The sequence below is a fragment of the Pygocentrus nattereri genome, chromosome 10 (assembly GCF_015220715.1).
Source record: "Pygocentrus nattereri isolate fPygNat1 chromosome 10, fPygNat1.pri, whole genome shotgun sequence".
Lineage (NCBI taxonomy): Eukaryota > Metazoa > Chordata > Actinopteri > Characiformes > Serrasalmidae > Pygocentrus > Pygocentrus nattereri.
Window position 1 is genome coordinate 33,137,578 of NC_051220.1, and position 27,673 is coordinate 33,165,250.

Here is a 27,673-nt window from a genome sequence, read left to right on the forward strand (position 1 = left end):
CTTTGTAGAGTATTGTTCCATACCAGTTCCAACTGGATACAACCAGATCTGCTTACCATGACCCACTGCCCTCCCACTCCAACAGTCTTATTTTATGGCCTTGAAAGCTGTTCATCTTCAGATTGCTGACTTTAGTCCTGGACAAATTTACATCACTAATAATTCCTTAAATTACTTTATTTCACTGTTCTCAAAGCTGAAGGTCTTTGATTTTCAACTATTTTTTAAAGAAAGCACCTTTTTTATGCTAAACGAGTGTGCACACTTAATAAACTTTCATAACTAACACCATGACCAATACAGAATGGTATGGCAAACTGGAACTGAGTCACGGATGACAACCATGCTAACAAAGGGCAGCTAGTCATAGGGGTGCCTTGAGAACAGCCTCAAACTAGTTCCATAGGTTAGAAACTAGTCCCCCCCCCCCCCCCCCCGTCTGGTCATTAAGGAAGGCAGGCTGAAGATGAATAGAGAGAGAAACTTAGTCTGCGAAGGTCAGGAGCTCCAGAGGAGGGCTCCCTGTGAGGACCAACCAGCATACAGCACTGCCAGAACATGTCTGGAGAGGGGGGCTAAAAAGGTGGCGTGGTCCCTACCATGTGGAAAGCTGAAGGAGGGGGAGGGGCATGGGCTGCTTCCTGAAATATTCAACTCATGCTCACCTGCTACTTTTCTATCATTGCTTCTTCTCGTCTTCATGAGGGCTCTACTTTTAGGAAAGCAAAGTCAGCTAAGTACAGCTGAGATAATACTGAAAAATCTCTACAGAAATGCATGAACTTGTAGCCCTTAGTATGTAACAGTCACTGTCTCAACAAACCTTTTATATACAAATGAGCAACTTTGTAGTAGAAGCAAATAAGGTCTTAGGCACTTAAGAACACTGTCTTAAACCATTTGTCTCAACAGTAAGTGTATTTGTGTATTAACAGATATAATCATTTAACATATCAGCATCACACCCGATTTCATTTAATTTAAGGAAGCCTTGATTAGCCAAAGGTTTTGGATGACAACTACAAAAAGTACCAGTCTGCCACAAGGAGAGGTCTGGAATTTGTCAAATGAACAAATGTAATTTAAAAATAATTACTACTACTACTACTAATAATAATAATAATAGTATATTCCTGAGCAAACAAACACTTACTGGTCAATTAAAAAACTTTTCTTTGCAATCACAGACAGGCAGATGTGCATAAAATATTTTATGGACTTTAACAGCACACAAAGTTCTGTTTAGACTGCACTGAGGGACAAAGCAGAGGAGAGGAAGGCCAGAGAGCTCACACACGCACACCCACAATTAAAAAAAATGTTAAAAATCATGCTGGTTCTATCTTTCTCAACTGGCTGCGCATTGCTCCTTCTGCTCAACATGAAAAACAGGCCCATCTGTCCTACTGTGTCTGAGGCAGAAAGACACTTTAAGGCAGTATTTTATGCCCTGAATAACAAAGTCCTGCAAATCAACACTGCAAGAGTGTCTGACACCAAGCCAATGAGGTGGTTTGCTCTAACTTAAAGACAGCGGTCAGTCCTGAGGTCAGAAACGTCCTCTGCCTCTGCCTCTCCCTCTTCCTCGCCCTCTGCCTCGAGTGTACAGGTGACCAGCAGCTCTCCTTATTTTCCTGCGTTCCTCGTGATGCTCCCGCTCGGCCTGCTGCTGATTCCGCTGCTTCTCCGTCTGAAAGACAGAAAGAAATGACGAGGAATGAAGAACACAAACGGGATGACAGACAATTTATGGCCACTAGGGATGTCCTGCAAAAAGAGGTTAAACTTTAGAAACAGTAACTGATTACAGTTGTAACTGAAATATATTTGATTTATATTACATATTATTATTATTATATATTATATATTTATAAATAACTGCATAATTCCATAGTTATTTAATAAACGACACGCATTTACATATTTTATGTATCGCATATCTGAATTCACACCTCAGAAAGAATGTCTCTGCTTATCTGAACCAGTAATGGGGGGGAAAAAAAAAACTTAAAAAATAAAAACAGGAAGAAGGGGGTCTTAGTGGGGGGTTAAAAAACTAATATATATATATATATAAATAAACAAACATACAATGGACCAAATTGACCTTCTAAAGTGTTTTGAGTTTTATAAAAATGTCACATTCATGCTCTGTGTGGTCTGAACAGTTCACTTCACAGCATAATCTGCCAATTAAAGCCAAGGTGATAATTTCATATGAGTAAGCAATACTTTCTGGTTATGAATAGGAGCACAAAATTTGGAATATGAAAGCTTAGCTCCTGCATTTGGCTCATCACAGCCAGTAAACATGGCATTGTTAGATGTTTTAATTTGCCCTGTGTTTATTGAGTCTTAACTCATTGTTTTTCTGTCACCACATGGATGAGGTGGTGAGCCACAATGAGCATCATAACTCCAAAAGCTTTCAGGGTAATCATAGCGAAAACCCACTTTCACTTTAAATTCACTCCTCCAGCGTGATTAGAGCATCGTCTGCAGCTTTGAAATCTGCAATCACACACTCCTGTCCTGAAATCATCTCTAATCTCTCACGGCACCACAGAAAGTGCAGGATGCTTCTCTCTGGAGTCGCAAACTCTTTTATTTCATTCTCCTCCTTCTTGACTGGTCTTTCATGTCTAAACCACACTTACTGGTTGGTCAATTCACATACCAGGTCACATATATACAGTGTGGTTATATAAGAAAAAGGAGATACAGGACGTTCAAATGTGTATACATGATAATAAAGTACAAACTTACCTAGAAACACAATTAAAAATAAAATGATCAAAAACAATGAATACAGTGATTTGCATTCACCATTTCACATCCTGTGCTGCAAAAATTTGAACGAAACAGCACTAATTATGCTCCCTTCATATTGAAATATACAGATGGTCAGTGATTAAGTGCTGATGATGTCAACAATACATTCAAAGAAGCATATTGTGATATATTGTGAAGTAATTTATCACAATAATGACAAATACTGTCAAAGTGCAGAGCAGAAATCTTTTTTTTATATGTAGCTTGAGCAGCGTAGCTAAGAGAATGCTAATTTCTATGTGAATTTCAATGTCAACATGGCGCACATTAACTTCCCACACAGGGGTTACTAGTTCATAAGGCAGCTCTACTTAAATGCAGCAATTTGAAATATTTGAAGCTTGTAACAGACATTCAAGTGGCATATTCTTTGTATGCTACAGCTTTGTAGTGAATCCTTCAGTAAAGCCTAAATGAATATAAGTGGAGTAGTAGCCTGTTAGACTGCCAAGCTGTTTAGACTGGACCCAATTAAACAAAACCTTTCATGTAATATACGCATTTACATCAAATACAGTTTGTAACAACAAACACTTTACCATATGCATGGAATTTTTAACTATAAACATACACATTCATGAGATCCTGCTGGTGTGAAGCTGTTTCCTCCCTTTTAATGATGCACACAAAAGCAACTTAAGTGCTAATAGCACAGCCTCAGTGAGTATCTTCAGAATTGCTCAACACAGGTTTATAATAACATGTGGATACCCTACTTATTATTTAACTTGTAAACTAATCACTAAGCTTGATTCATTAAGAATATAAATGTGTATGTTTTTAATTCAGTTATTAGTTTTGATTGAGTAATTGTCTACAGTGAGATGAATGGCTGTGACTTGAGCTAAGCCATCAGCTGTTTCCACTGAGAACCTCTACCTTTCTTTCAACTCAAATTGAGAGAAATACAACCCTGGACCGGAATTATGAACAGATCTGAATGACATTAGCTCAGTGACAAGTGAGGTTGCTGAAGCAGGACTTTCAAGGTTATTTTTAATTACAGAACCCACAAAACACTAAGCTCATTTTCTTTTGACTTCTTGCTGGCTGTAAAGTTCAATGGTGGTGGAAAAAGAATTTTAAAAGAATGAGTAAGAATGTTTGAGAGTGTCTGTAAGTAAGCCAGGCATTCTGGGTGACCAAAAAGAAGCTCAGCAGAAATCCAAGCCAAGCGAGGGACCCCGAGAGAACAAGCTGACCCCACTTTCCCAAACCCTCTAACCCTGCAACCTCTGGTTTGAGAGCAAGGCACAGAAAGAAACAAAGAAAAAGGACGCAAGAAAGAAAGAGGGTGAAAAAAAAAAACAAAGAAAAGGAAGCAAGAAGGAGAGAGTGGGTGACGAGGCAGAGATATCTTTGAGAGAAGTGAGAGGCCCATGATCACCCTAAGGGGCAACAAAATGGGCCAGTGTTTCAATCCTAAAGCCAGCAATTTTCATGAGTTCACAGACATTCAAGCTCCTTCATACTCAACCAGGGCGCTGCCACAGGGTGTACTCCAAGGTTGTGGTGTTCAGTTCTAATAGTAGCTAGAAGCATATTATGTTCAAGGTACTGTGAGGGCTGTTTATGAACAATTTAAATGATTGATTTTCAATCATCCAGGCCACATCAAGCACCACAGCATGTTTCCTAAATCAGAAATTATACTTGCTGGGACAGCTTTAGAAATTGCTCTCTGAATGCTGACAGAGCCTTACTAGGCAGTGTACCCATGCCCAGGTGATATCTGTGCATTATACTTCAGGGAATGAAAAGGACTTCCAAGCAGTTGTTAAAAATAATTTCATTGCTCAACATAAAAGTCTTTAGGCAAATTCCTAAAATGGGGTTCAATGTGCGTTATTTGAAAAGGCTGACAGTCTTATGTTAGCCTAAGCAGTCACTATCGTTGGTGTACAGAAGAAAATGGAGAAGGTTTTGCTTTCCAAATACTTTGATAACAACAACAGTAGTAAGGACCTGCAGGTAGTTTCATTTCAGTCTGTTTTAACGCTGGAAGGCGTGACAATGCATCCTGGTAATGCCTTACTTGGCAGTAAAGGTAGATGTTTTGCCATACTGCAGTAACAATAGGCCCACTACATCGAAAAACAGTAAAGGGTCAGATATAATATTTGTAACTTATGTATAACCATAGCTGTCTAGGTAAGAAAGTTTCCAGAATGTTTTACAGGCATGTGTTATGCAATAGCAGATCTACTGTTGTCCTTTTATGGGCATGGTGTGCAGTGTAATGAGAAAGCAATAAAACTCTGAGGTGGTTTTTGCAGGTTTCTTTTTTCCTGAATGCTATTAGGATTGCAACAACTAACTGACGTTATTGATTTTAAAATATTACTGGCAACGAATCTTGTTATCGATTAAATGACTTGACATCTTTGCTCCATGTTTAAATCTCCTGACTGCAAATGGGAAAACACTGACAACACAGACGCAGACACATAGATGCTACAGTAGAGGGTTGTGGATGAATGGCAATAAATAAACAAACAAACAAACGAGGGATAAACAATCAGCTTACCATCACCTAAAAAAGATGTACTCTTGTAAAATATCTTGTTTAAAATATTTTGTTTAAAAGATTAAAGATCTTAAGAGAACGAGTAGTAAAGATAAGTTGAAATAAAAATCAAACCCCTCCATAGTACTTCCATTTAAAATGCATGTGTGTTGTTCCTTTAGTGTTTATAAAATAGTGTTTAGTAAAATAGCATTTTTGAGGGCAGTGCAGAAGAGCTGTTATGCCCTTGAAAAACTTTTCTTTCTTTTGCAAATATGATACAGAAGATAGGGAAGGTGCTTTATGTTTGAAAGAAAATTATGCAGATTCTTATATTTATAATTTGTTGATGTGAAATATTTAGTTACCGACACTACTCACTGTATGTTTACTTTTCCTAGTTAACTGATTAATCAAAAATCATGTGTGTCATGATTGGCCCCTCCCAGTCCTGTCCATGTGTTCATGTTTTGGTTTAGCCCATGTGTGTTTGCTTTGGTTTAGCCCCCTAGTTTCATGACTCTGCCCCTGACTGTCTCCACCTGTTTTCCACCTGTCCCTCGTTTCCCATGTGTATTTAAGCCCTGTGTTTGCCCCATTGTCTTTGCTGGTCTTTGTTTGCTTTGTTTGCTGGTTGTGTTGGATGTTCTGTTCTGTTTTGTTCTGTTGGATTCTGGTATCTGTCATGTCTGCCCCCCGATCTATCTGTGTTGGCTCTATGACCCTGGACTCTCTCGACACTGATTTTGGATTTGCCCCTAATAAATCTCGCTTATCTCCGCATATGCGTCCGCATCCTCGCTCCCCATTACAATATGAACCAATTATAGAATTACATAAATTATTGCTAGCTGCAACCCCAGGTTTTACAACATAATCAATCTATCTACGAATACTGGAAATTTACATGTCGACGTATACCCTTTCAGTTATGATGAACTGGTGGAAAGAGTATAATCTTATTTTGAATAACTAAATGCCTGTTAAACTATGCTCTATATAGGTTCATGGTACGATGGACAGAAAAGACATTACTGTATAATTGAGAAGTTAGACCATGTCAAACTCCTGCTCACCTTCTTGAGTGTGAATGTTAGCTGTTTGCTTCCGACGGCAGTGTCAGCAAGGTTCAGCATCCCTGAGCTTTCCTCCAGCTTCAGACGTTCCTCAAGAGACGTTCTGGTACAGACACAACAAACACTTCTTTCAAAATCTCATTTGACACAATTACACTAAGAGATAGCACAGTGTGTAAAGCAACATTCATACAGTCATAGAGTTCTAGACAAGAGCAGGCTAACTTCTAACTTCAGCAGTGGCTAAATGTAATCAATCTAGTCAACTTTTAAAGGGCTGAGCTGTCAGAACTGTTTCAGCACACATCACGCAAAGAGTAATCAGACATGATTCATATGACCATTGATATTAATTTCACAGCTATCAAAAATGTCTGTAGAGCTCTCAGCTTATGATGTAACAGCTATTTTCAACAGCGCTTTCAAAAATACACAATGAAAGCTTAACAGTGATCAACAATACACAAGGCCTGAGAGTTAACAAATGAGAAATAAACATGTTGCATTAATGCATTACTTATCAGAAGTAAAACTGTCTATAAATGTATAAGTTTTGATGTGCTCCTAAAACTAAACATGACACTATAACTAAACTAAACTATAATACTGGAGAAAAATCTGTCATTCTATGAGTTACATATGTATATACAATATGTATGAATTACATATTCAGAATCACACAAAATCCTTACCCGTTACCCCCACACATTTAACCCTTTATGGCTGATCTGCCTTGTGCATATTTTATACAGTGATAGAAAACATGGTAGCAAACGGAAAGCTCAAGTTCTACACTCTGATACAGATAAAAATGATTTTATTGTTGCCAATGAGGACATGCACATGGCACAACTCCTCTGGCAACAGATTTAAATGATCGTATTTCTTTTTTTCCCCCCCCAGGACTAAATCTTGGCTTGGTTGAGTTCATATGGAATAACATAACACTCTGAATCTAAATTTTGGCACTCGGGATTATTTAACAAACAAAGTAGATCTTCATACTGCACCTTGGTTTAAAAAAATAGGTTTAAGACAGACATCCCAAAAACTTACTTCTGCATCTTCTGTTTGCGTGCCACATCCCCAAAGCTGCGGAACTCCTCTCCGGCTTTGAGCTGGTAGAACTGTGGCTGGCTCTGGCCCTGAGCCCGTGGCTGGGAGTTCTTGACTGGATCTGAAATCTGCAGGCTGGTGTTTCGGTCCTGCTGCTTCCTCTCTTTAAATCTGCGCTGTTTCTCCTCAGCCTGTAGGAGGCGCCGCTGCTCCCTCATCTCCTCCACCCAGCTCTTATCATCGTCAGAGCTTTCTTCTTCCTCTGAACTGGGCCGGCCCTCCAGCTCCTCATCTTCTTCATCCTGCTGCCAAAGAGGATTATAATACAACTGTACTATTTTTGCCAATGTATGACCAATATTTAATCATTGCAGCACTCCGGCTCCTTAATATCATCAATAATCTGTTCTCATAGCAGGTGATTTTAATCAAATCCACCACAGCAGTCCAATTAAATTCTAATGGTTCTCTATTTTTGCTCCAAACATGCAATAAGTAATTTATTATTTCAATTGTGGCCAATCAGCATTGCAGTTTTATGATGTAAATAACAAGAGTCAGGGAAAGGTAATCGGTACTGTATTTGAATGCAGGATCCTATACCAAAAATTAAATGTCATGGCAAGTGTCTCTTACTTTCAATGGTATACTTCATTTGATTTCATGTAATTAATATAGACAACACAGTCTTCACTCTGAGAGAAATTAAGCTTCTATCTGCTGATCTAAGGTGGTCAACTCCCTGCATTGTTGGTTTGGCCCTTTGATTGCTGACCATATGGTCACACAATAACCCTCCAGGGTGGCAACCATCAAGGAGTGTTGATGTTCACCATCCTTGCAGGGAGTCGGCACTTCTGTCCTTTTGATAGGGTAATCATCATCCCCCTGCTTAACCCCCTCCTCTTATCACCCTCATCCCCCTCGCTTACCCCCCAAAACTCCTTTTCCGCACCTTTATCCTCCTCCCACAACTTCCAGTGTTTATAAGGTTCTCCTAAAATATCCCTAATCAGACTGGCTGTGATAGACTGGCTGCGATCCACTAAGCTGTGCCCACATTTCCTGTGTGTCAATAAAATCAAGTCTACGCTGAAGGTCTCCTGACTTCTGAATCCTGAAAGCTGAGTTTCTAACAACTCATAAATTTTTATTTGTTATTCAACTTTGGCCAATAAAAATGATTGCTACTACGGTGTTTCTTATATACTTTAGTCCCTCTCACAAAGTTAGTTTTGGATATTTTAAAAAAATAAATAATAAAAAAATAAAAAAGGATAATAAAAATCAGCCATCAGCTATTTTTATGGAAGTTGGCCATCTTGTTCAAGTAATTACCCACCAGAGAAAAAAAAACAACAAATAAATAAACAAACCAATCTACTTTTTAACCCAGTTATCCCAATTGCTTTTGGAGATGCTAGCCCTACACCTAACAAAAGACAAACAACAGAAAGTCAGCAGTCTAGCCCTGTTGCTATGTCAATGACAAAGATAACAACAGGTCAATTAAGTTCACGTCATTTGTGAAAGTTCACAGAAATGGAACACAAGGCAAATAAAACAGTTGTATTTTTGCCATCAGAAAAATCATGCCTGGTGTTAAAGATATAATTTACACATGTTTGTGTAAATGTAGAGACGTCCGAATCCATTGCACAAATAACGTGCTTGGTTTGTAAATGCCTTTAAAGTAATAAAGGTCTTATAAAAATAAACTTAAACTCCAACATATGATGTACCTTTTGAAGGGCCTCTTGCTCAACTAGCTTGTGTATCTTCTCCCTCCTCTTCTGGCCCACCTTGGACACAATAGGGTTGAGCAAACGGAACTCCTCACTCTGCTCATCCACTTGGTAGTCTGGGTTCTCAAACATCACCTTAAAACGATCGTCACTGAGGATGCTGGTGGTGCCCTGCGACAGGTGGAAGAAATACAGCAGGTAAGATTAACACATCGGTCAAATCTAAATAATCTCTATGTACTTCTAGTATGTGTAAATCAATGATCTCTGCTGTGTTCCTATGTATAAAACACATAAGCTTCTCACCTTCGACTTCTTCTTCTTGGCACTCAGTGCCCTCTCGTCCTCCTCCATCAGCTTGACGGCAAGCTCTTTATTCACCTTGGGCAGTTTCTACATGTGTGCAGAGACAGAACAGAAAATGGAGATTAGATATATAAAAGCACATCATCTAGAGTGAAAGATGCATGAATGAGAAGATTCTGTGGAGATTTGTCACCTTGAGCTGTACTCGCTGGGCTCGGGACGCTTCAATTTTCTGGCGAATCTTCTCCTTGCGATATTCATCATAGGCAAATGGATTTGCCATCGCCTTAACCTGGGAGATTACAATATATCAGTGGTATGACATTCTACAGGAAGATTTTAAACATTATTATTATAGAATATGATTGAATTAAGTAATATATAATAGCTGTTTTCCAAAGGCTAGGCTGTAATCTATGAGTTTCTAGACTGCTATGTTATCAAAGCCTCCTCTGAATACTAAAAAAAAAAAAAAAAAAAAAAAAAAATATATGCAGGATACATTCTGACAACTTTCAAAAAATGCTACTAAATTACACTTCACAGTCTTCTGTTGGCCAAAATACTTTGTGCATGCATCTGACCCAAATATATCTGAATAGAAATGCTTGCAGATTAAGCTTTCGCATCTGTGACGACATCTGCTGAATTCCTGTTTAAATTTAAGCTCATACACGATGAAATTAATTACCTTTAGTTAATGTGTCAGTTTTCTAAAATGTACAAAGATAAATTACCAATTATCAGTCTGTATTTATAAATCGAGCTAGTTATGGTAAAATTAAACATACGTCAGCATTCGTCAGTACTCAGAGGATTAATATAACCTGGTGTTATTACTACGATTTAATTTTAGCATAAATTCAGCAAATAAACATTTATGGCATTTTGCTGACGCTCTTATCCAGAGCGGCTTACAATTTGATCATTTTACACAGGTAGGCCAAGGTGGTGTTAGGAGTCCTGCCCAAGGACCCTTATTGGTATAGTGTAGGGTGCTTGGTACAGTGGTGGGGGATTGAACCCCAGTCTACAGCGCAGAAGGCAAAGGTGTTAACCACTACACTAACCAACCAGGTAAACAGGAACTGTCCATTAAAATGTGTAGAAGTGTTTTGTCTGTAGAGGATGAGTACTTGATCAAGGTGGCCAAACTTTTGCATACGACTGTACATTACTTCACAGTCCCATATAAAACTAATCCTGTTCAAGTTTTCCTTAAGTCAAATGAACGGAACGCAGGGTGCAGTGAACTGTCAGTTTTTTAGCTTGAAGGGCAGCACCAACAGTACTTTCTCCATCAAATTATATGCAATTTCTGATGACACAACAACGCAGCTTTAGTAGATCTTTCCGTTTGGCATTATGTAAGACAAACAAGAAGCCTTCATAAGAAAGTGCTATAGAGAACAAACCTTTACGGGCTGCAGGTTTTGTAATGGAGCTAATATTCTACAGCATTTTACTAACAGTAGCCAGTATCTTTCTTCTTAAACAATCACTCAGAACTGACATAATTTGTTCACATTACTTTCACATCTACACATACCTTATGGTAAAGTCGTATGTCCATGAAGAAGCCATGCATATAGGCCCTCAACAGAGGAGAGCCAATCAGATGTGTTAGGCCTGAGAAAAACAGTTAGAAAACTCAAATCAAAGAACAGCAGGAACAGCCATCTAAACCTATTCAACAGTTCATTATAAATCATTAACAGTTTCACTGGGCTTTAATTTGGCTTTTATCAACTATCCACCAGCCATGCTGAAACACTTTGCTGTGCTGCATGACGTGACATAAAAATCGCAGCAGAAGACCACACATGCGCACACACGCACAAACACATACATATTGAAGGCACTAGCAGTTGTTGCTTTCCCAGAATTGGTGATCAATAAAGTACAACTAATGGTTAACACTGATAAAGTGTCATGTGGTATGGGAAGATATAACCACCAGGCAATCAGGACAAGGGGTTGTGATGACCTGTGTGACCTGGAGTGATCCGTTCCTTGAAAAGCATTAATGGTGAACAGAAGGAGGCCTTAGCAATATGAAAAATGATAAACGATTCACCCAATCCCAACTACATTATGCTGAAGCTGGAAAAGAGATGAGAAAACCAAAGACAAATTGAATGCAGAAACCACACACATCTTCCCTCAAGATGGCTTCCTGCAGCAGTGGGGGGGAGAGCGTGTGGGGGGTGGGGTTGAGATTTACAATGTCTAACACACATGCACTGGCAGGATGCCTGTGGAGTGGGAATGCCTTGGGTGGCCTCCTCAGCTGAAGCTCTATTACTGCAGTGCACATTTAACCCTTCAAATTCAAGAGTTATAACAGACACTTTGTTCTGCTATCTAAAAGTATTTACATAATGCATTGTATAGCTACGCCTGGGGCTGGAAAGTTCCAAAAACTTTGTGACATTAATACAGAAACCTTAACTTTGTTACAGCTTCCTGACTGACACTTTTTAACCCCCTTCTTTTACATTACAAACTGGAAGTGGGTGTGGCTAAAACGAGAAATGAGTATGAGGTGCTGGATGTAGATATTTGACCTGACGGAAACAGATTACAGACTAATTATGATTATAATTGTTAATTTATACAACAAAAGGTGTCAATCTTTAAAACAAACAAATGCTATTTGTCTGATCTCAGTTAACTTTACTAGAACAATTACACAGTATTTTACCTCAAATCGTTTAGCTTGAGAATAGTGAGTTTATAAAAAGTTCTAATGTATCAGCACTTTTCTGCAATACTTCCTATGTGCTATAGCTATGCTTTATACTATCGGCTACCCTGTGCAGTAGCCTTTAGCTTTCTGACTTCTGACAATTTGGATAGAAGGTATTATCAAAATAATTTTTAGTTCAGCTTGATTTTGCAAGCAGCACCACACTAGTATTTGATCACTTACTAAAAGGGCCAGTGCCAGAGCTGACAGTTATAACATATAATGACAGTTATATAAAAGGGTTAACTCTAAATGGACTCAGAGAATTGAACTCGTTTCAACACTAATAACATCTCAGACAAACTAAGTTCTTTGTTTTTGCATGTGAGTTCAGGTTGAGTCTGTAGTATTGTGATAGCTATTCTTTTCTTCACGCTATGCAAAAGCTCAGTAAAGGGACAAATAGTGGCAAATAGAGCAGCAGGGAGCCCTGTGTGTGAGACCTTGGCACGATTATGGCATGCAAAAGATGAAGGAAAAAAAAAAAAAGCCAGCAGACAGATCAGTACCCCCTCCTCTGCAGCCCCTCTGTTATATAATGCCAGCATTCCACAGCTGTGGTGAACCTCCTGGCCCTCCCCATCTCCCCACTACTCCTCTGCTCTCTTCTCTGCACCCTGGCATCATTTAATCTGTTTTCTGCTGATGGCAGCATTCCTCTGACTTCTCCATCATTTTTCCCACCTTGTCACCTCCCTCAACCTGATCTCATCTTCAAAAGATCTTGTTCCCTCAGCTTAATTCCACCTATTCCAACAATTACACCACCAAAACTGCTTTCAAATTAGTGACTAAACAGTGAGTAAGGTAAATCTATGCTATTAGTTGCAGCAGCATTACTGTTCTATTGTTATGGTACCAAAAAACTGCCTACCATCAGCAGCAATTCCTGACTTTAAAGGATTCATATAATGCTCTCCTTAGAAACTTTCTAGTGTCATGACAAGACATGAACGGTCATCTTCCCAGAGTTACAAATATGTCTGCAGACAGTTTCACCATGCAGGCGTTCACAGTACAGGAGCAGAAAAAACTGTTAAACAGGGTTCTAAGAACAGACACAGAACTTTTAGAGAGAAGCCCCTTTTTTGGACAAATGTGGACACAAAACGTATTTTATGTAAGGCCTTGAAATCAAAGCTCATGTGGTTAAGACAGATACTAGACAAATTTTCAAAAAAAAGAAAGAAAATATTTGATTATTTGGGAGATTTGGCCACATGGCGTCTCGACCAATGACGTTCGTCATTCTGCTCAGATAAAGTTTCTGCCAGGCGGCTCTTCTTCTTGGTCTCACCAGTTGTAAATAGAACATTCATTAAGAGAACAAAGCACAAAACCACACACAACAGTGTGGAACTTACCAAGGTTGTCCAGGTCTTTCCGTGTGACAAACTTATAGTCGTCATAGACTGTGCTTTCTGGGTTCTCCTCCAGTTCCTCGGTCAGGTTATCCAAGAAAGAGCACCAACGGGGTGCTGGACCCAAAGCCTGAAAGACCACAGAGGGGAGGGGAGGAGGACACAAAGTGAAGGTGTGATTATAATACAGCACATGCATATTAAAATTGGCTTTGATACATTAGAACAGAATAACTGCTTAATGAGTCTTGCAAAAGGAAGATATCCTGCACATCTAATAGTATGCAGACACCTGCTCTTCCAACATTTCTCAGAATTCAAGGTGTAGTAACAGCTTCTACTCTTCTGGGATGGCTTTAACTAGATGTTGAAACATTGCTGTGAGGATTTGGTTGCATTCAAGTCACAAGAACATCAGTGAGATCACCAATCCAATTCAAACTCAAAGGAATTAGATAGAGCTCCATCACTCCAGACAATGCAGTTCTCCTGCACCACAGCCCATTGTGGGGCATTATGTTCTTTTAGCTGATGCCTGGAATTGGGCATGGTGGCCTTATGCTCATGTGCAGCTGCTCCACAGATGTCCAATCTATAGGCTCTGCTTTCCATGAAGGGCTGCATGAATGGTGCTTAAAAGTAATTAGACTAATATGAAATTTACCTATTAGAAGGGCTGTCTAGATACTTTTGGACATAGAGTGTAACTCAGCTTTATAAGAAAATCAGATGCTGAGGCATACTTCTTTGAGCATGTCAGTCTGTGAAGAACAGTGAGTCACTTTTTAGTGCTGATCCTGAAGGTGCATGTTAATATTTAAACAAGTGCATTTGTCCTCAGTTCTCCTCTATCATCCTCTCATTTTGCAAGCTTGCTCTGGAACTGGGCCCACGCAAGCTCCATTCCACAGAAGGACAGTTCAGTTTCTATTGTTTACTTTGGAACAAACTCATTTTAACAATAAATTATTTGTTTAAAATGACAAAAGTGATAAACATGTACATATGTAATATGTCAGGAAATATGTACATATCAACACAATGACTCATCAATGACTGCTTACTATTCACAAAGGTTTCAAAAGAGGGTGCTGATACTCTGAACTCTGACATTCTGTGATGCTAGGAACTCCAAGTACAGGCAACCTGGAAGATTCCCTGTTTATTGCATGCAATATTTGAACAGTAGTAACTTTTTTGTAGGAACTTACAGGAATGTAAAATGTATTCATTTTGGGGTCTTCATTGGCTGTGAAGAGCATACCTTCAAAACAGAGCAAAAACGATAAACATGTTAGCTTGACAGTAAAGATCTATTTAATTTTCTGAACGTTTCAAATGACATGGGGTGATTAGCTGACCAGTCTTCTTGTGTGACTTGTGTGACGTAAGCCCAAACAAATAGCTGACGGGTGAGAAATGGATCCCATATGCATTGTGTGTACGTCTTTATGGTTCCTTTTCAAGAATTGTGACATACGCAAACCAGAGAAAAGGCTAATTCTACATTGAAGATGAGTCAATTGCCATCAGGGAAACTGCATCTTTAAGTGGTTAATTAGAACATTTCTTTGGTGAGCAAACTTTCTTCAAACTTTTTGATTCAATTAATTTTTCATGAACTCTACTTTAAATAAAGTAAGATTTGCAGTGGTACAGAGTAGAGGTATACAAATAAAAAGACGATTTAAAAAACATTACAGAGTTCACTGTCTAAATAAAGGAGCACACTCAGTCAGTGGAAACAGCCTTTAGTGAATGCAGGGTTCAGTCATAAGATATTAAAAGAATAGAACTTACCTGAACCAGGATAAACACAAACATCATTGATGTTGGTTGAAGGCTCAATGGAGGAAAACATTTTCCCCTGAATAGGGGAAAAAAACATTCACATGTTTGTTTTGAACATAATTCTACTGTGCAGTCCAGACACAAGGCCTTAGGGTGATGCAGGTATTGACTCACATTGTCTTTGTGCCACATCTTTATGATTTTAGAGTCTGCGGACAGCACCAGGTCTAGTTGCTCATGGAAATGAATGGAATGAATGGGCAAGCCATAATAATGGTCCTTCACCAGTAGGGGATGAGAGGAACGCAGGTCATACAGCAATACCTGCAGAGGTAGAAAAGCTGTGATTACTCTTTGCTTACATCTTGATTTCCATTCGATGGAGCTGGATTTCCACACTGATTCAGATGTCTGATGTGAGGACATGCAAAACAGAACCAATGGTAACTGGTTCTAAAGTAAGAGCCAGATAGCAAATAAGCAAGGTGTAACAATTTCAATAAAATATCAACAAAATTAACTGTATTGCCAATTTTCCCCCTGGCTTCTTCAAAAAGAGTCACATTGTATCAACTTTAATGGAAACCACTGTCAAAGATCCAAATTAAGAATCTTGCGCATCCTATCAGAGTGAAGTGCAAGGGGAGGGGGAGACGCTTATATTATGCACACATACATGCTCAAAGAACTGGGCTTTTTTTCATACAAATTCAAGGGGTTGAAATTTTGTTACAGAAAACTGAAAATCACATCAAAGCTTGAAAAATGCATGCATCGCCTACATCTAACGTAGGTCATCTTATAATGCTATTAATTAGTGTTATTATTTATGTGATATTAGTAAGGATTTGGTACATCTAATAGCTGGAATCCACAAATCACAGATGCCACATTAGATAGCAAACTTAGGGATCCATGTTTATGTCTTTACAGTAGTCCAATTTAAAGTTAGATATAACCAGTTTGAATTGATTCTAAAGAAAGACTGAGCAGTTTCACGAACCACTGGAATTGACAGTTGTGTAGATGCTTAATTACTGACAAAAATCATCTTTATGAACACCACAGAAACACTGTCCAATGACCTCTTTCCATTTTTCTTTGGCTAATGCTTGCAAATACCAACCAGAAGGCACAAACAAACCAAGTAAAACCTTTAATGTGCTACTAGCAACAGACCTGTCCAGTGGTAGTGCCCACAGCAATACCCAGGGAGCCATTAAACTTGAGTGCACTGACAGAAGGCAAGCCCTCCACTCTGTAAAGCAAAAAACACACATGTACCTAAATACTCACATGTACAAAGATATGCACAAGAAATAAAAGAGCATGATATAGAAGTAGTAGCTCTGTAAAGTAATAGCCACTGACAAATATCATGAAATAATATTTTCAATATTCAATTTTCAATTCAATATTCAATGTTTCAATGATAAGCATTATAACGTTAAACCCTTTAAGGAGGCTAATGGTGCTTTAAGCATATTTTCATACGATGTGTAAATCAAGATCACAGCCACCAGCTATTAGATTGTTAACCAATTGTATTTACTTGTAAAATAAATCCTATTTCCCTTTCCACTGATTTGATAATACAGTGCAAAAATCTTTCCTTGATTGCCCAGATTGGACTATCAGAGTCTGTGTTCACTGAGTCTACAGCATGTGAGAGCAGAGAGCAGAGGTGAGCTTAAGGGCATGAGAACACAGCTTACTCTGTTCCTTCAGTCACGCTGTTGAGAGCACAGTCCAGAACTGCCACTCGATTGCGCACGCGAGGGTCCCAGCACTCCACTTTCCCCTGTAAATAGTAACACAATGCACATGCACAGTTGATTCCAGTCCTAGGGAAATACTGCCCACAATTTCAGTGTACCCTAACTTAACTCACTGATCCAGCTCAGCACCTGATTATTAAAGGGCCTGTTTTCATGGAAAGCTAAGTTCACTTTTTGGAAACAAAAGGGTTTGCACTAGTACGTCAAACTGTTGAAGCTTCAAAATATTCTGTTCCAGGTCTTCCAGGTCCATACAGTCCACATGAAGAAAGGAAGCTGCAGTCTCTCAGTTGCTTTTGAACTGGTTGTTTTTAATAATGTCATAAAACCCAATACACTGGCATATAACTGACTTTAAAAATGTAGCTTAGCCCTGACCACTTACATTAATGTTACAAGGCATGTTTCAGCCTGGACTGTTTTTTCAATTTGGTGCAACACAGGTCAGGCAATCAGAACAGAACTCATTTACATACATTAGTTTTAAAGGCACAGTAACAAAATCAGGCTGTTTAAGTCTAAGGGATGAAAAGATATTGGAAAATTGATGTTGCAAAAATGAATCATAGCCTAAAGTCACTCAATTATTACCTCAAGGATCAAAACACAACACAAAAACACCTTCCTGAGCTGAATCAAGTGGAAACAGTGACGTGGGTCCCCAGGATTGCCCAGCACAGTTTTTGCTGCTTTCGTTGCTTTAACACAACAAATAGTGCTATGTTTGAATTAACTTGGAAGTGGGAACTCAGAGCTCCTAATAACATCATTTTGACCTCCATGTGTCCAAACTAGGAAGTAGGGAAGAATGCTTCCATGAATGCAAATATTCTTAGCAAAAAGCTAACAAGCTAAGTGATATGAGTGATCCATGATGTGTTTACCTTCTCAAAACAGCTTTACAGTCAATATTGTTTTAACCAACTACTGTAGGTTGACAGATCTAGAGTAAATCTTGGTTGTCCAAACATTCATCCATTTTTATTGTTCTACATCTTTGGAATACAGCAGCTTTCCTCTACATTATGCAAAAATTCCATGATAAAGGGCCCATTAGAAATCCCTTTACATTTTCTGGACAGTGGCAAAATGCTACTATATTCGCATTTAAATTAGGAGAAGTGGTACTTCATTGCTGCTGATTTTGTGAGCATCCATGTTAATATGACCTTATTTGCTGAACCCGGAATGAAGTATACACTTTCCCAGCTTTCTTTGCTTTTTTCTAATCGGACATTGTAAATTTTGAGGTAAGAGCTTTAGTCAAAATGCAGTATAAATACATTTTTATTAATGAATTAACTAATGAGCTGAATCAGGAGTATTTGAACAGAACAATGACCAAAAGACCTCCAAAAGTCCTACCACCACTGTTACAGAATATAACCTAATGCATAGGTTTAACAAAAACTGTAAAGAACATGTTAAACAAATCTTAACCTAGAATACTACATGACTGCACACAATACCCACCTCCAAAGTCCCTGCAGCAAATAAGTGATGAATGGGGTTGATGTCACACACATTGATCTCTCTGCAGAGAAAAATGTTTATTTATTTATTTATTAAGACAGAAAATATGCTGCACAATATAGCATTTTGTAAAAAAAAAAAAAAAAAAAAAAAACATTTTATACAAATTTATATAGAATAACTGATGGTTATGTTACAAATTCTTTCTTCTCATTTTAACTAGCACTCAATGCAGAACAGAAGGACTTGCACTGTGCTGCTGCTATTACGACCTCTATTGGCTGAGCACTTACGTTGCATCTGTCTGCAGGGAGTTGAGGAACCGGCCCTGCTCGAGGTTCAGTCGGTAGATCTCTGAGCTGAAAAACAAAAACAGAACCAAACTGAACTTACACAACAGATGTCACATTACTCAAGGGCTTATGCATTGTTTAAAAAGAACGAAAGTGAGGAAAAATTACATAGACAAAATGTAAAAAAAGTGAACAAAGTGAAGTAAAACTAATTATATCTTACAAATGTAGGTAGTCAAATGAAATGTTTTGTTTATTTCCTAAGTGAAAATAGGTTAACACATCCTTTATAGGGAAAAAAATTCTGCAAATTTAAATGCATAATTATGAACAACTGTCTATTATTTGTAGAATTTAGCACACTGGGGAAAACTGAATGAAATAAAACATAAAAATGGCCTGTGCATAAGTTATGGCAGATCTTCAATTTTCTGTTTAATCTTTTCCATGGTAAACAAAAAAGACACATTTAGACTTGTTCTCTGCAGAGGAAGTTGACATGTTAAAAGAGCAAATCAACAATAACTGTCAAATCTCTTATGTCCCTGCATTTCAGGGACATGAGTAAACTTTCTGTAGGTCTGGTCTCTTACCTGGCCCCTACAAAGTACAGATCACAGGATGGGTAGTGATAGGAAAAATCTCGCCCAAATTTAGGGATGCGTGTCTTGTAGTAGTGTCCATGCTGGGAATGGAACTCCACATAACGGTTGAAATGCAAAAACACCAACTATTTACAGACACAAAAACATAAGGGTAATCATCTCCAATTTACAGCAATTTACATGCTGCAATAATAAGACCAACATCTTTCATACTTTGACGCTTACCTTAGAATAGTCATCAGACAGGACGTCAAAGGTCACCACTGCAAAGGAATAAAATTTGATTATTTGGCAAAAATCTCAACATTTCAACTTCTTCAACATTAGCCAGACATCTAGGCTGTCTAGCCTTTTTATAGCAAAGAAGTGTGATGGGATTTATTGCCAGTTCCCACCAGCTGTTTAAGCTCTCTTGCTGTACTGTATTGTGTATTTTATCTGGGAGTGCAGACAAGAACATGAATCTCCAGCAAGTCACTGCACCTTTAAGAGCAGCAGTTCACTCTATCACAGGGGACCTGAATGTGAGGAGAGGGGAACTCAGCCATTCTTTCCAGCGATAGTTTTGCTCTTTCCAGACCACAGATGGCTAACTAGCAAAAAGTGCTGCTAACAGAAACAAACTAAACACATTTGTTTATGTTATGATTTCTGTCCCTGACAGACTGCAACTACTAACCTCATCTCTATTACTGCCCCCTTACCTTTGATCTAGGCTATGATATGGGCTACCCAAGCGCTTTGACTTTCTCCAAATCTGGGTGCAAAGACAGCCACAAAAGACATGTCCAAAAGACGTGAACAGTGAGACCTCCCTCCTTATAGGCTGTCCCACTGTCATCACAATAACCCCTTCCACATGAAAATGACAATTACCACCAACAAATAGCATATAAAAAGAATTCACTTCCTCTTGTTTACTTGAAATGCACCTCCATATTTCACCCCTTGCATAGTGTACTGTTTAGGCATGAAGTAAGCAGGCATTGCGCTTGTCTGTCTGCTTGCATTTTAAATATTAAGCAGAGTGCTACTCATCCACTGAGCTGGGCTTTCATTATGGAGAGGAGCGATCAGCACCACTGGTGTGTGACTGAATACCCAACACCATCACTGAGAGATGCAGATCCTCTTCCAACAAAAGAGCCACTCAAACCCTCACACAGCTCTCTCTGCACGGACGGCTCAAGGGCAGCTACGGCGATCAAGGCTACTGGTGTAGATGGATTATGACTTAAGTGGCAAGTGCATGTAATCTAGACAAATAAAGACAGCTGTACGTGTTCAGAGCTCTGGCTATTCAGATTGTTTTTCTTTTTCTGGCAATATTGTATTTAACACAGAGAGGCTGTGAAAAGTTTCCATTTAACACTGCATGCTCCACTTCTTTCAGACAACTGCTGAGTCACTGAGTCTTTGTGTTTATTTATGTCTACAGACTGTGAAGGCAAACACCACATACAAAAAGCACAAGGCTTAAATCAAGAAAACAGTCACACCTGTCTTCACACTAAATCAATGTGCAGTACCAGCGCAAAAGTCAGAGAGCATCAGAGAGCACCCTTTAGTTTACTTCATTTCCTGTCTAAATTGTCATTAAACATGTTTTTTCAGTATCAACAGAAATTCCACAGAACTCACACTTTAACTCTTCCATCCTTCCAATTTTAAATCAAATGAGTTACAGCTGTGTCTTGCCAACAAAAAGTGTCACTGACATTGTTCCCCTTCAGAGAAACTAACATTCACACAAGCTACCCAAACACACCTCAGCTGCCTTGTGAATTTCTCTCTCATGTGCACAAGGAAAAGTCAATGGCAAATAACTGAAATACAAAAGTTTTCAAAATTAGAGCTAAAAAATTATTCAAAGACACAAAGAAATGTGACCCTTAACAACCGTGGAAGACCCAGTGGACCAGCAAAACTGTCACCATTAGATAAACAGTACTTTAAGCTTTTATTTTTGAGAAAGAGGAGAATAATCAAGCTCACTCAAAGTACAGCACTGAAAGTGTGCATAGCTGAAAAGAAGACATCACTGAGAAAAAGAAAACAAAAAAAAGAAACAGCACTGGAATAGCATAACTAGACATGTGAGAAGAATGTGGAATAAGGTTTTATAGTCTGATGGGTATGCATTTGTAATGGGGGTTACTTTAATTCTGAGAGGTAGAAAATGCAACCAACTTCTATGAGTGAACTTTGGAGGTGTGGAAAAATATTCCTGCAGATTTCTTTGAAAACTTGAAAGCAGGTCTCTCAGAAAATAGAAGCCATAATAAATGATCCACGAAATAGTGGAAAATATGATATTATATCGCTGCTGTCAGAAGAAAACCTTGCATCTCCATTTTTGTCGCTTTTAATTTTTGACACAATTTGAAAAAGTGTGTCGGCCTTTACATTGTGTGAGAATATCATGAAGACTGGACCAAAAGAAACAGCCCAAACTTACCTGGGGAAAAAGCCTGGTTCCATTCACTTACATTAAAAGTAAATTAAGTTTTTTCCTTTTCCAGTAAAGTTATCATTTCAGAGATACAAGCTTTTCTTCCTACAACAGCGATATTTAATTTTTAAAATATGTGTTTCCGTCTTTTTCCCTGCCAAAAACAATCTTTTAGTCATTAATTCAAAGAGAAACAGCCAATTCAATGCCACTGTTGGTAAAGTACTTCGAGAGGACACTGCATCTGCCCACAGCTCTGTAATGTATGCTTATCTCCGAGCAGCTTGATACAAATTTTTGCTTTGAATAATGCCAACAATAAAAAAACCCTTTCCTGAATGGCCTATATAAACTTTGTTACAACAAAAAAAAACTATTGTTTGGCAAAGAAGTAGACAATCAAGAATCCAAAATGACTGATTAGCATTTGATCCTGAAGTTGGGGCAGCAGAACTACAGGTTCATATGGCTCCATTCATCTCCATTCATCACCATTCATCATTGGTGAAGCCCCAGCCTGACTGCTTCCTAACCTCTCCACTCAAGTCCAAAGTGAGTGGTGGTCAGCTATTTTTGAGTTTTCTATTTTAAATTGTCAATCAAGCTGATTGTAGCAGCTGGAAGATACAATATTTAAAACGGCTTGTACACACCACCACATCCTAGAGGCTGATAACATCTGTGGTATCTGGTTTCAGTTCTAGTCAAGGCTGTATCACAAGTACAGTGAAGGTCACTGATGATCTCACTGTTCTAAAGCAAATGAAGTAAAGCATTACTATCTTTATTGATCCAAAGCATCTGATTCTCATTTGTAACCTTACAAAGTCAATTTTATGAACTAGTTTGATGAAAGAGTGCAACACCTGAGAATCTGCATCATCTCCAAAAGCATACATCAAGATACTACTCTTAATATATATTACATGGCCAAAAATATGTGGACACTGACTATGACACACATATGAGCTTGTTGGACATTCTATTCTAAAACCATGGGCATTAATATGGAGTCGCCTCACATTTGCAGCTATAGCAACCTCTGCTCTTCTGGGAAGGCTTTCCACAAAACTTTCAAGTGTGTCTGTGGGAATTTTTGCCCATTCAGACAGTGATGAATGACAAGGCCTGGCTCACAATTGATGCTCCAGTTCATCCAGTGTTCCGCAGATTTGAGGTCAGGGCTCAGTGCAGGCCACTGAAGTTCCTCCACACCAAACTCATGAAGTCATGTCTTTTTGAAGCTCGCTTTGTGAACAGAGGCACAGTCACACTGAAACAGGTTTCTGTCTCAACATCAGCAAAACAAAGGAGATGATTGTGGACTACAGGAAACAGCAGAAGGGTGGTCACTCTACCCTATTCATCAATGGAGCTGAAGTGGAGAGAGTCAGCAGTGTGAAGTTTCTCAGCGTACACCTCACTGATGACCTCACCTAGACCCACCACACCAACACTATTATGAGATCTGCCCGTCAGCATCTCTTCTTCCTGTGTAGTCTCAGGAAGTTTGGTCTGCCTCCTCAGATCCTCACCAACTTCTATAGATGCACCATAGAGAGCATCCTCACGGGCTGCATCACTGTCTGGTACAACAGCTGCACTGCCTGCGACCGCAAGGCCTTTAGAGGAGTGGTGAGGATGGCAGAAAGCATCATAGGCAACAAACTACCAGCCTTACAGGACATCTACCAGTCATGCTGCCTCAGGAAGATCAAAAAAATCTGGTCAGCACACGGCCTGTTCACCATCCTGCCATCAGGCAAGAGATTTCACAGCATCCAGGCTGGAACTAAGGGGTCGAGCCCAAACCCTAGAAAACATCTCCAGATCATTATAAACAGACTGCCAGAGAGTGCAGTTTGATTCATCAATCCAAAGAACATATTACCACTGCTCCAGTGGCAGCATGCTTTACACCACTCTAGCCAATAGTCAGCATTGTGCATAGTGATCTTATGCTTATGTACGGCTGCTTAGCCATAGAAACCTATTTCATGAAGGTCCTGACCCATAGTTTTTGTAGTGCTGATTTTGCTTCCAGAGGTGGGCCCCACTCTGGCCCCCCACTCTGTGATTGATTCCCAGACCCCACTCTGTGAGTTTGTGTGGCCTACTGTTTTATGGCTAAGTTGTTGTTGCTCTTAGATGCTTCCCTTTCACAATAATAGCACTTACAGTTGACAGGGGTAGAAATTTCACAAACTGACTTGTGGCAAAAGTGGCACCCTATGACAGTGCCACGTTTAAAGCTATTAAACTTTTCAGTAAAACCTATACTACTGCCATTGTTTTGTTTGTCTATGCATATTGCATGGTTGTATGTTTGATTTTATGCACCTGTTAGCAATGAGTGTGGCTGAAACACCTTAACCTTTTAAATTCCTTAAAAACCTCTGATGGTTCCAAAACACATTTCGTCATATTCTTCATATTCTTCAACTTTCATAAGCCACATTCAAAAGGTGGGTATCATATGAGAGCTGTAACTGTCTTCTTTCCAGTCAAATAAACGGGTAATGTAATTTTAAACCCTTATGATAAATGAAGCTGAACTCAAATTTTTTTTTCTACTAAAAGTCAACCCACTTTTCCACAAATCTGGGCTATAAACTATAAACAGATGGTGTCTCCTCAGTGATTTACTCTGTAAAAATAAGCAGCTGTGAGCTAAAGGCTTACCATCAGAATCCAGACATCTCTCAAACTTCAGAGACAACTGATGGACGTCATAGCATCGGATCCTGGGTTTGTATGTTCCTACAATCAATTATTACATGAAAAAAACATTAAACATCTGTCATAAGACCGCTGCGTAACAGAGAATGATTTTAAACAGAGAGTCACAGACCTGCAGCTAAAACATACTGCCCATCCCGTGACACTTTGATAGAGGTGCACACAGTGGGCATCTCAAAATCCTGAATGAGCTCAATCCTTCTCTGGATGTCTGTGGAGCAGAGAAGACATTTTAGAAAAAAAGAGACACCAGTGTGATCTGAAAGACATGACCAAATCATGATGCTATCGATAGCTGTGGTATCAATCAGACTTTGTAAGATGTGCTCACCAACATCTTTCTTTTGTAATGTTCTCTTCTTTCGATCTGACAGCCACTGTAAAAGTGATTAGACACGATTATTCACTCAGACACAACACAAGCCCACCTACACCATCAGCAACGAGAACTAATTTAAGCCAGCAATAATGTCTTCAACCCTAAAAACCTACGAGTTCATCAGCATTAAACGAAGGTGGAGTTGGCTTCCTATTCGCAAGCTCCTTGTTAGCTAACTAGCTAGAATTTTCCCGTTCCACCTTAAATGGCGCACCAGTCACATTTTGGCTGTACCATTTAAGGTGGAACGGGAAAACAAGAATCTGGCGAATAAAAAGCTGCCTTCAGCCTCATAAACTTCAAAACCAAATAAAAGTAAAAGTAGAGTTTTACTGTAAAAGAGCAGATTTTAGTCCCGTTAACGGTTTATTGACGCTGGTCCGGCAGAGCGCAGAGAGAGAACAGCACTTTACCTCAGGGAGAGACTTCCCGTGGCTCAGGTTATATATCTTCACATCGTTCACACTGGAGACCTGCATGGTTAGACGGCTTTACTGGACATAATCTGAAGAATTAAGGTGTAATCCTGAAAGACTGTAAGCACTACCGCCGGCGGTTCCACCCCACGTTGTTACAACAACAAAAATGCGGAGTTCACCGATTACAGTCCGTGAGAAACATGTAACTCTAAACAAATTGGTTCCGTCTACTGGCCGACGTTCTATGCGCCGCAGAGGCGGTTCTTTTGAACTAGTTATTTTCAGTAAGTCGGTAAAAGAATCCGTCAAAGTACAACTAAATAAAGCGTTTATGTAGCATCTGTCCGTGCCATAGACTGAAAATAATGATATTATAACAATAGTAATACTACTAATTATACTAACGTTACTAACTTGCTACTAATCATCATCATCATCATCATCATCATATTTCAACATGTAGTGGCAGAAAATCAAAAGGTACAGTCATGGATGGGTAACAAAAGAGCAATGATTTGGTAAAATGAAAATCCTAAAGGAGAACCCGACAGTTATGTGTGTAATACTCATATTCCACTATTTTTCACTTTTCTGCAAAATGGACCTCACTAAATTTTGACCCAGGTTGCGGCCCTGCAGCTGTCTCGACTTTACTGTGTGTACAGGACATGAGAATGAAGTCGACTTTATCTTTGAATCAATTAATCGTTGAATCAGAAGCCTGATTAATTGAAAGACAGACATAAAGAATCGGTTTGGTTACCATCCACATGCATGCATAAGGCAATTTTCTTAGTGATCCACGAATTTTACCACAATTTTTACAGTGAAAATATTGTAATGCAGTTTTGTAGCAGGTTCCAAGTTTTGTAGCAAGCTGTTATTTCTTCTGCTCTTCAAAACAACATGTAAAGATAAGTTTACCACTTTTTCAATCCTAACAAATGCATCATGAATGTGTTTGTAAAGTAAAGTATGTATCCATGTCATGGCAATGGCAAGTGTGAAGTGTCAAGGATGACCAATAAACATGCACTGCTTTAACAGTGGTCTGAAATATACGATGTTAGCAAGCAAGAACCTTTAGGATGTCTTATCAAACTGTCTGATCTTCCTCAGTGATATAAGTATGCCAAAAGATTCCATATCAGATTAATTGATTGACACAGACAGTTTGAAAGAATCTGTAAATTGAGCCAACCTTGCCATCCTTACACTGGCTTTAGGTTCTACTTAGTTCTATTGAAGATGGTTTAGTTCTAACTGTGTGGAGTGGTACAGTCCAGCCTGAGGCTGTGTCAGATGATGCAGCCCACCCTCAGGCAAGGTTAAATGGTACAGTCCTACCTGAGATTGTGTTGTGTTACTCCCATAGTGTAAGGCAGATACAGCTGCTTTCCAACGGCCCATGTTATGTCCGACACGCTGACAACATCACTGTATCCATCATCACTGCAGGTTAGGCCACAGAATGGACCTTTAATGTAAGGTAGGGAACTAACCGCTACTATATACTATATTAATGTTACTTGGGTAAAAGTTACAAACCAGATTGTTTGTGATTAATGTTGTTGTGAATCTGGTATTACTGCTGTTAAATAATGTTGGTCCAGAAATTTTCTTAGTAACTCAACAATTTGATCACAATTTAAATATGAAAATGTATATTTTTATTACAATTTTTATTTTCAAAATAAAAGTATTCCGGAAAAATGCAACTGTATCTATCTAGTTGGTTAGTTTAAACAATAACCAATTACTGGACTTATGCCGTTAAGTGAAATATATATTGTAGATTATATTGTGCATAATTGCTGACCTCGGTCATTATAATGATGACAACTTGAATGGCCTTATAAAACTTTTGTTACTGAGTTATGATACTTTTGAAGCCCAACAAAGCTAGTCGCAGTTGTGTCCCCTACATTAGTGAATAAGCAATATTTAATGTTGCAAGTTATGAATGTATTGGTTTCAGGATTTGTCTGTTGAAAATGTATGCTAATATTCTGAGATTCGCATGCAAAATATAATAGTTACAAATTGTAATTTGGTAATTTCATGTGCAGCATTCAGTAACTAATTAGATTAGGTAAGAAGTAAGAGGTAAGAA

General features: G+C 38.8%; 1 protein-coding gene across 2 annotated transcripts; it reads right to left on the reverse strand.

The window, feature by feature from the left end:
• Positions 1–891: 891 nt before the first annotated feature.
• nol10 (nucleolar protein 10) lies at positions 892–25,759 on the reverse strand. 2 transcript variants are annotated; one of them, XM_037541705.1, is made up of 21 exons: positions 25,555–25,759; positions 25,094–25,139; positions 24,875–24,973; positions 24,706–24,783; positions 19,797–19,834; positions 19,560–19,696; positions 18,967–19,032; positions 18,674–18,734; positions 17,138–17,223; positions 16,602–16,680; positions 15,597–15,746; positions 15,432–15,498; positions 14,843–14,895; positions 13,635–13,761; positions 11,071–11,150; positions 9,715–9,813; positions 9,522–9,608; positions 9,213–9,386; positions 7,471–7,772; positions 6,415–6,517; positions 892–1,690 (listed from the first exon to the last, which is right to left on the reverse strand). In XM_037541705.1, the coding sequence occupies exons 1-21, from the start codon at positions 25,618–25,620 to the stop codon at positions 1,550–1,552; spliced, it is 2,139 nt and encodes a 712-aa protein (XP_037397602.1). In that variant the 5' UTR covers positions 25,621–25,759; the 3' UTR covers positions 892–1,549. The 2 variants fall into 2 exon arrangements, with proteins under 2 accessions (XP_037397602.1, XP_037397601.1); XM_037541704.1 differs by having other exon boundaries at positions 7,471–7,775; positions 25,555–25,758.
• Between the last annotated feature and the right edge of the window lie 1,914 nt (positions 25,760–27,673).

Bases quoted from the DNA above. Each gene is read 5' to 3' on its own strand.
- nol10 (XM_037541704.1), bottom strand. From the start codon at position 25,620: ATGCAGGTCTCCAGTGTGAACGATGTGAAGATATATAACCTGAGCCAC. The intron at 25,140-25,554 runs GTAAAGTGCTGT...TCACTTTTACAG, and splicing joins ACGGGAAGTCTCTCCCTGAG to TGGCTGTCAGATCGAAAGAA. The intron at 18,735-18,966 runs GTAAGTGCTCAG...TTTTCTCTGCAG, and splicing joins TCCCTGCAGACAGATGCAAC to AGAGATCAATGTGTGTGACA.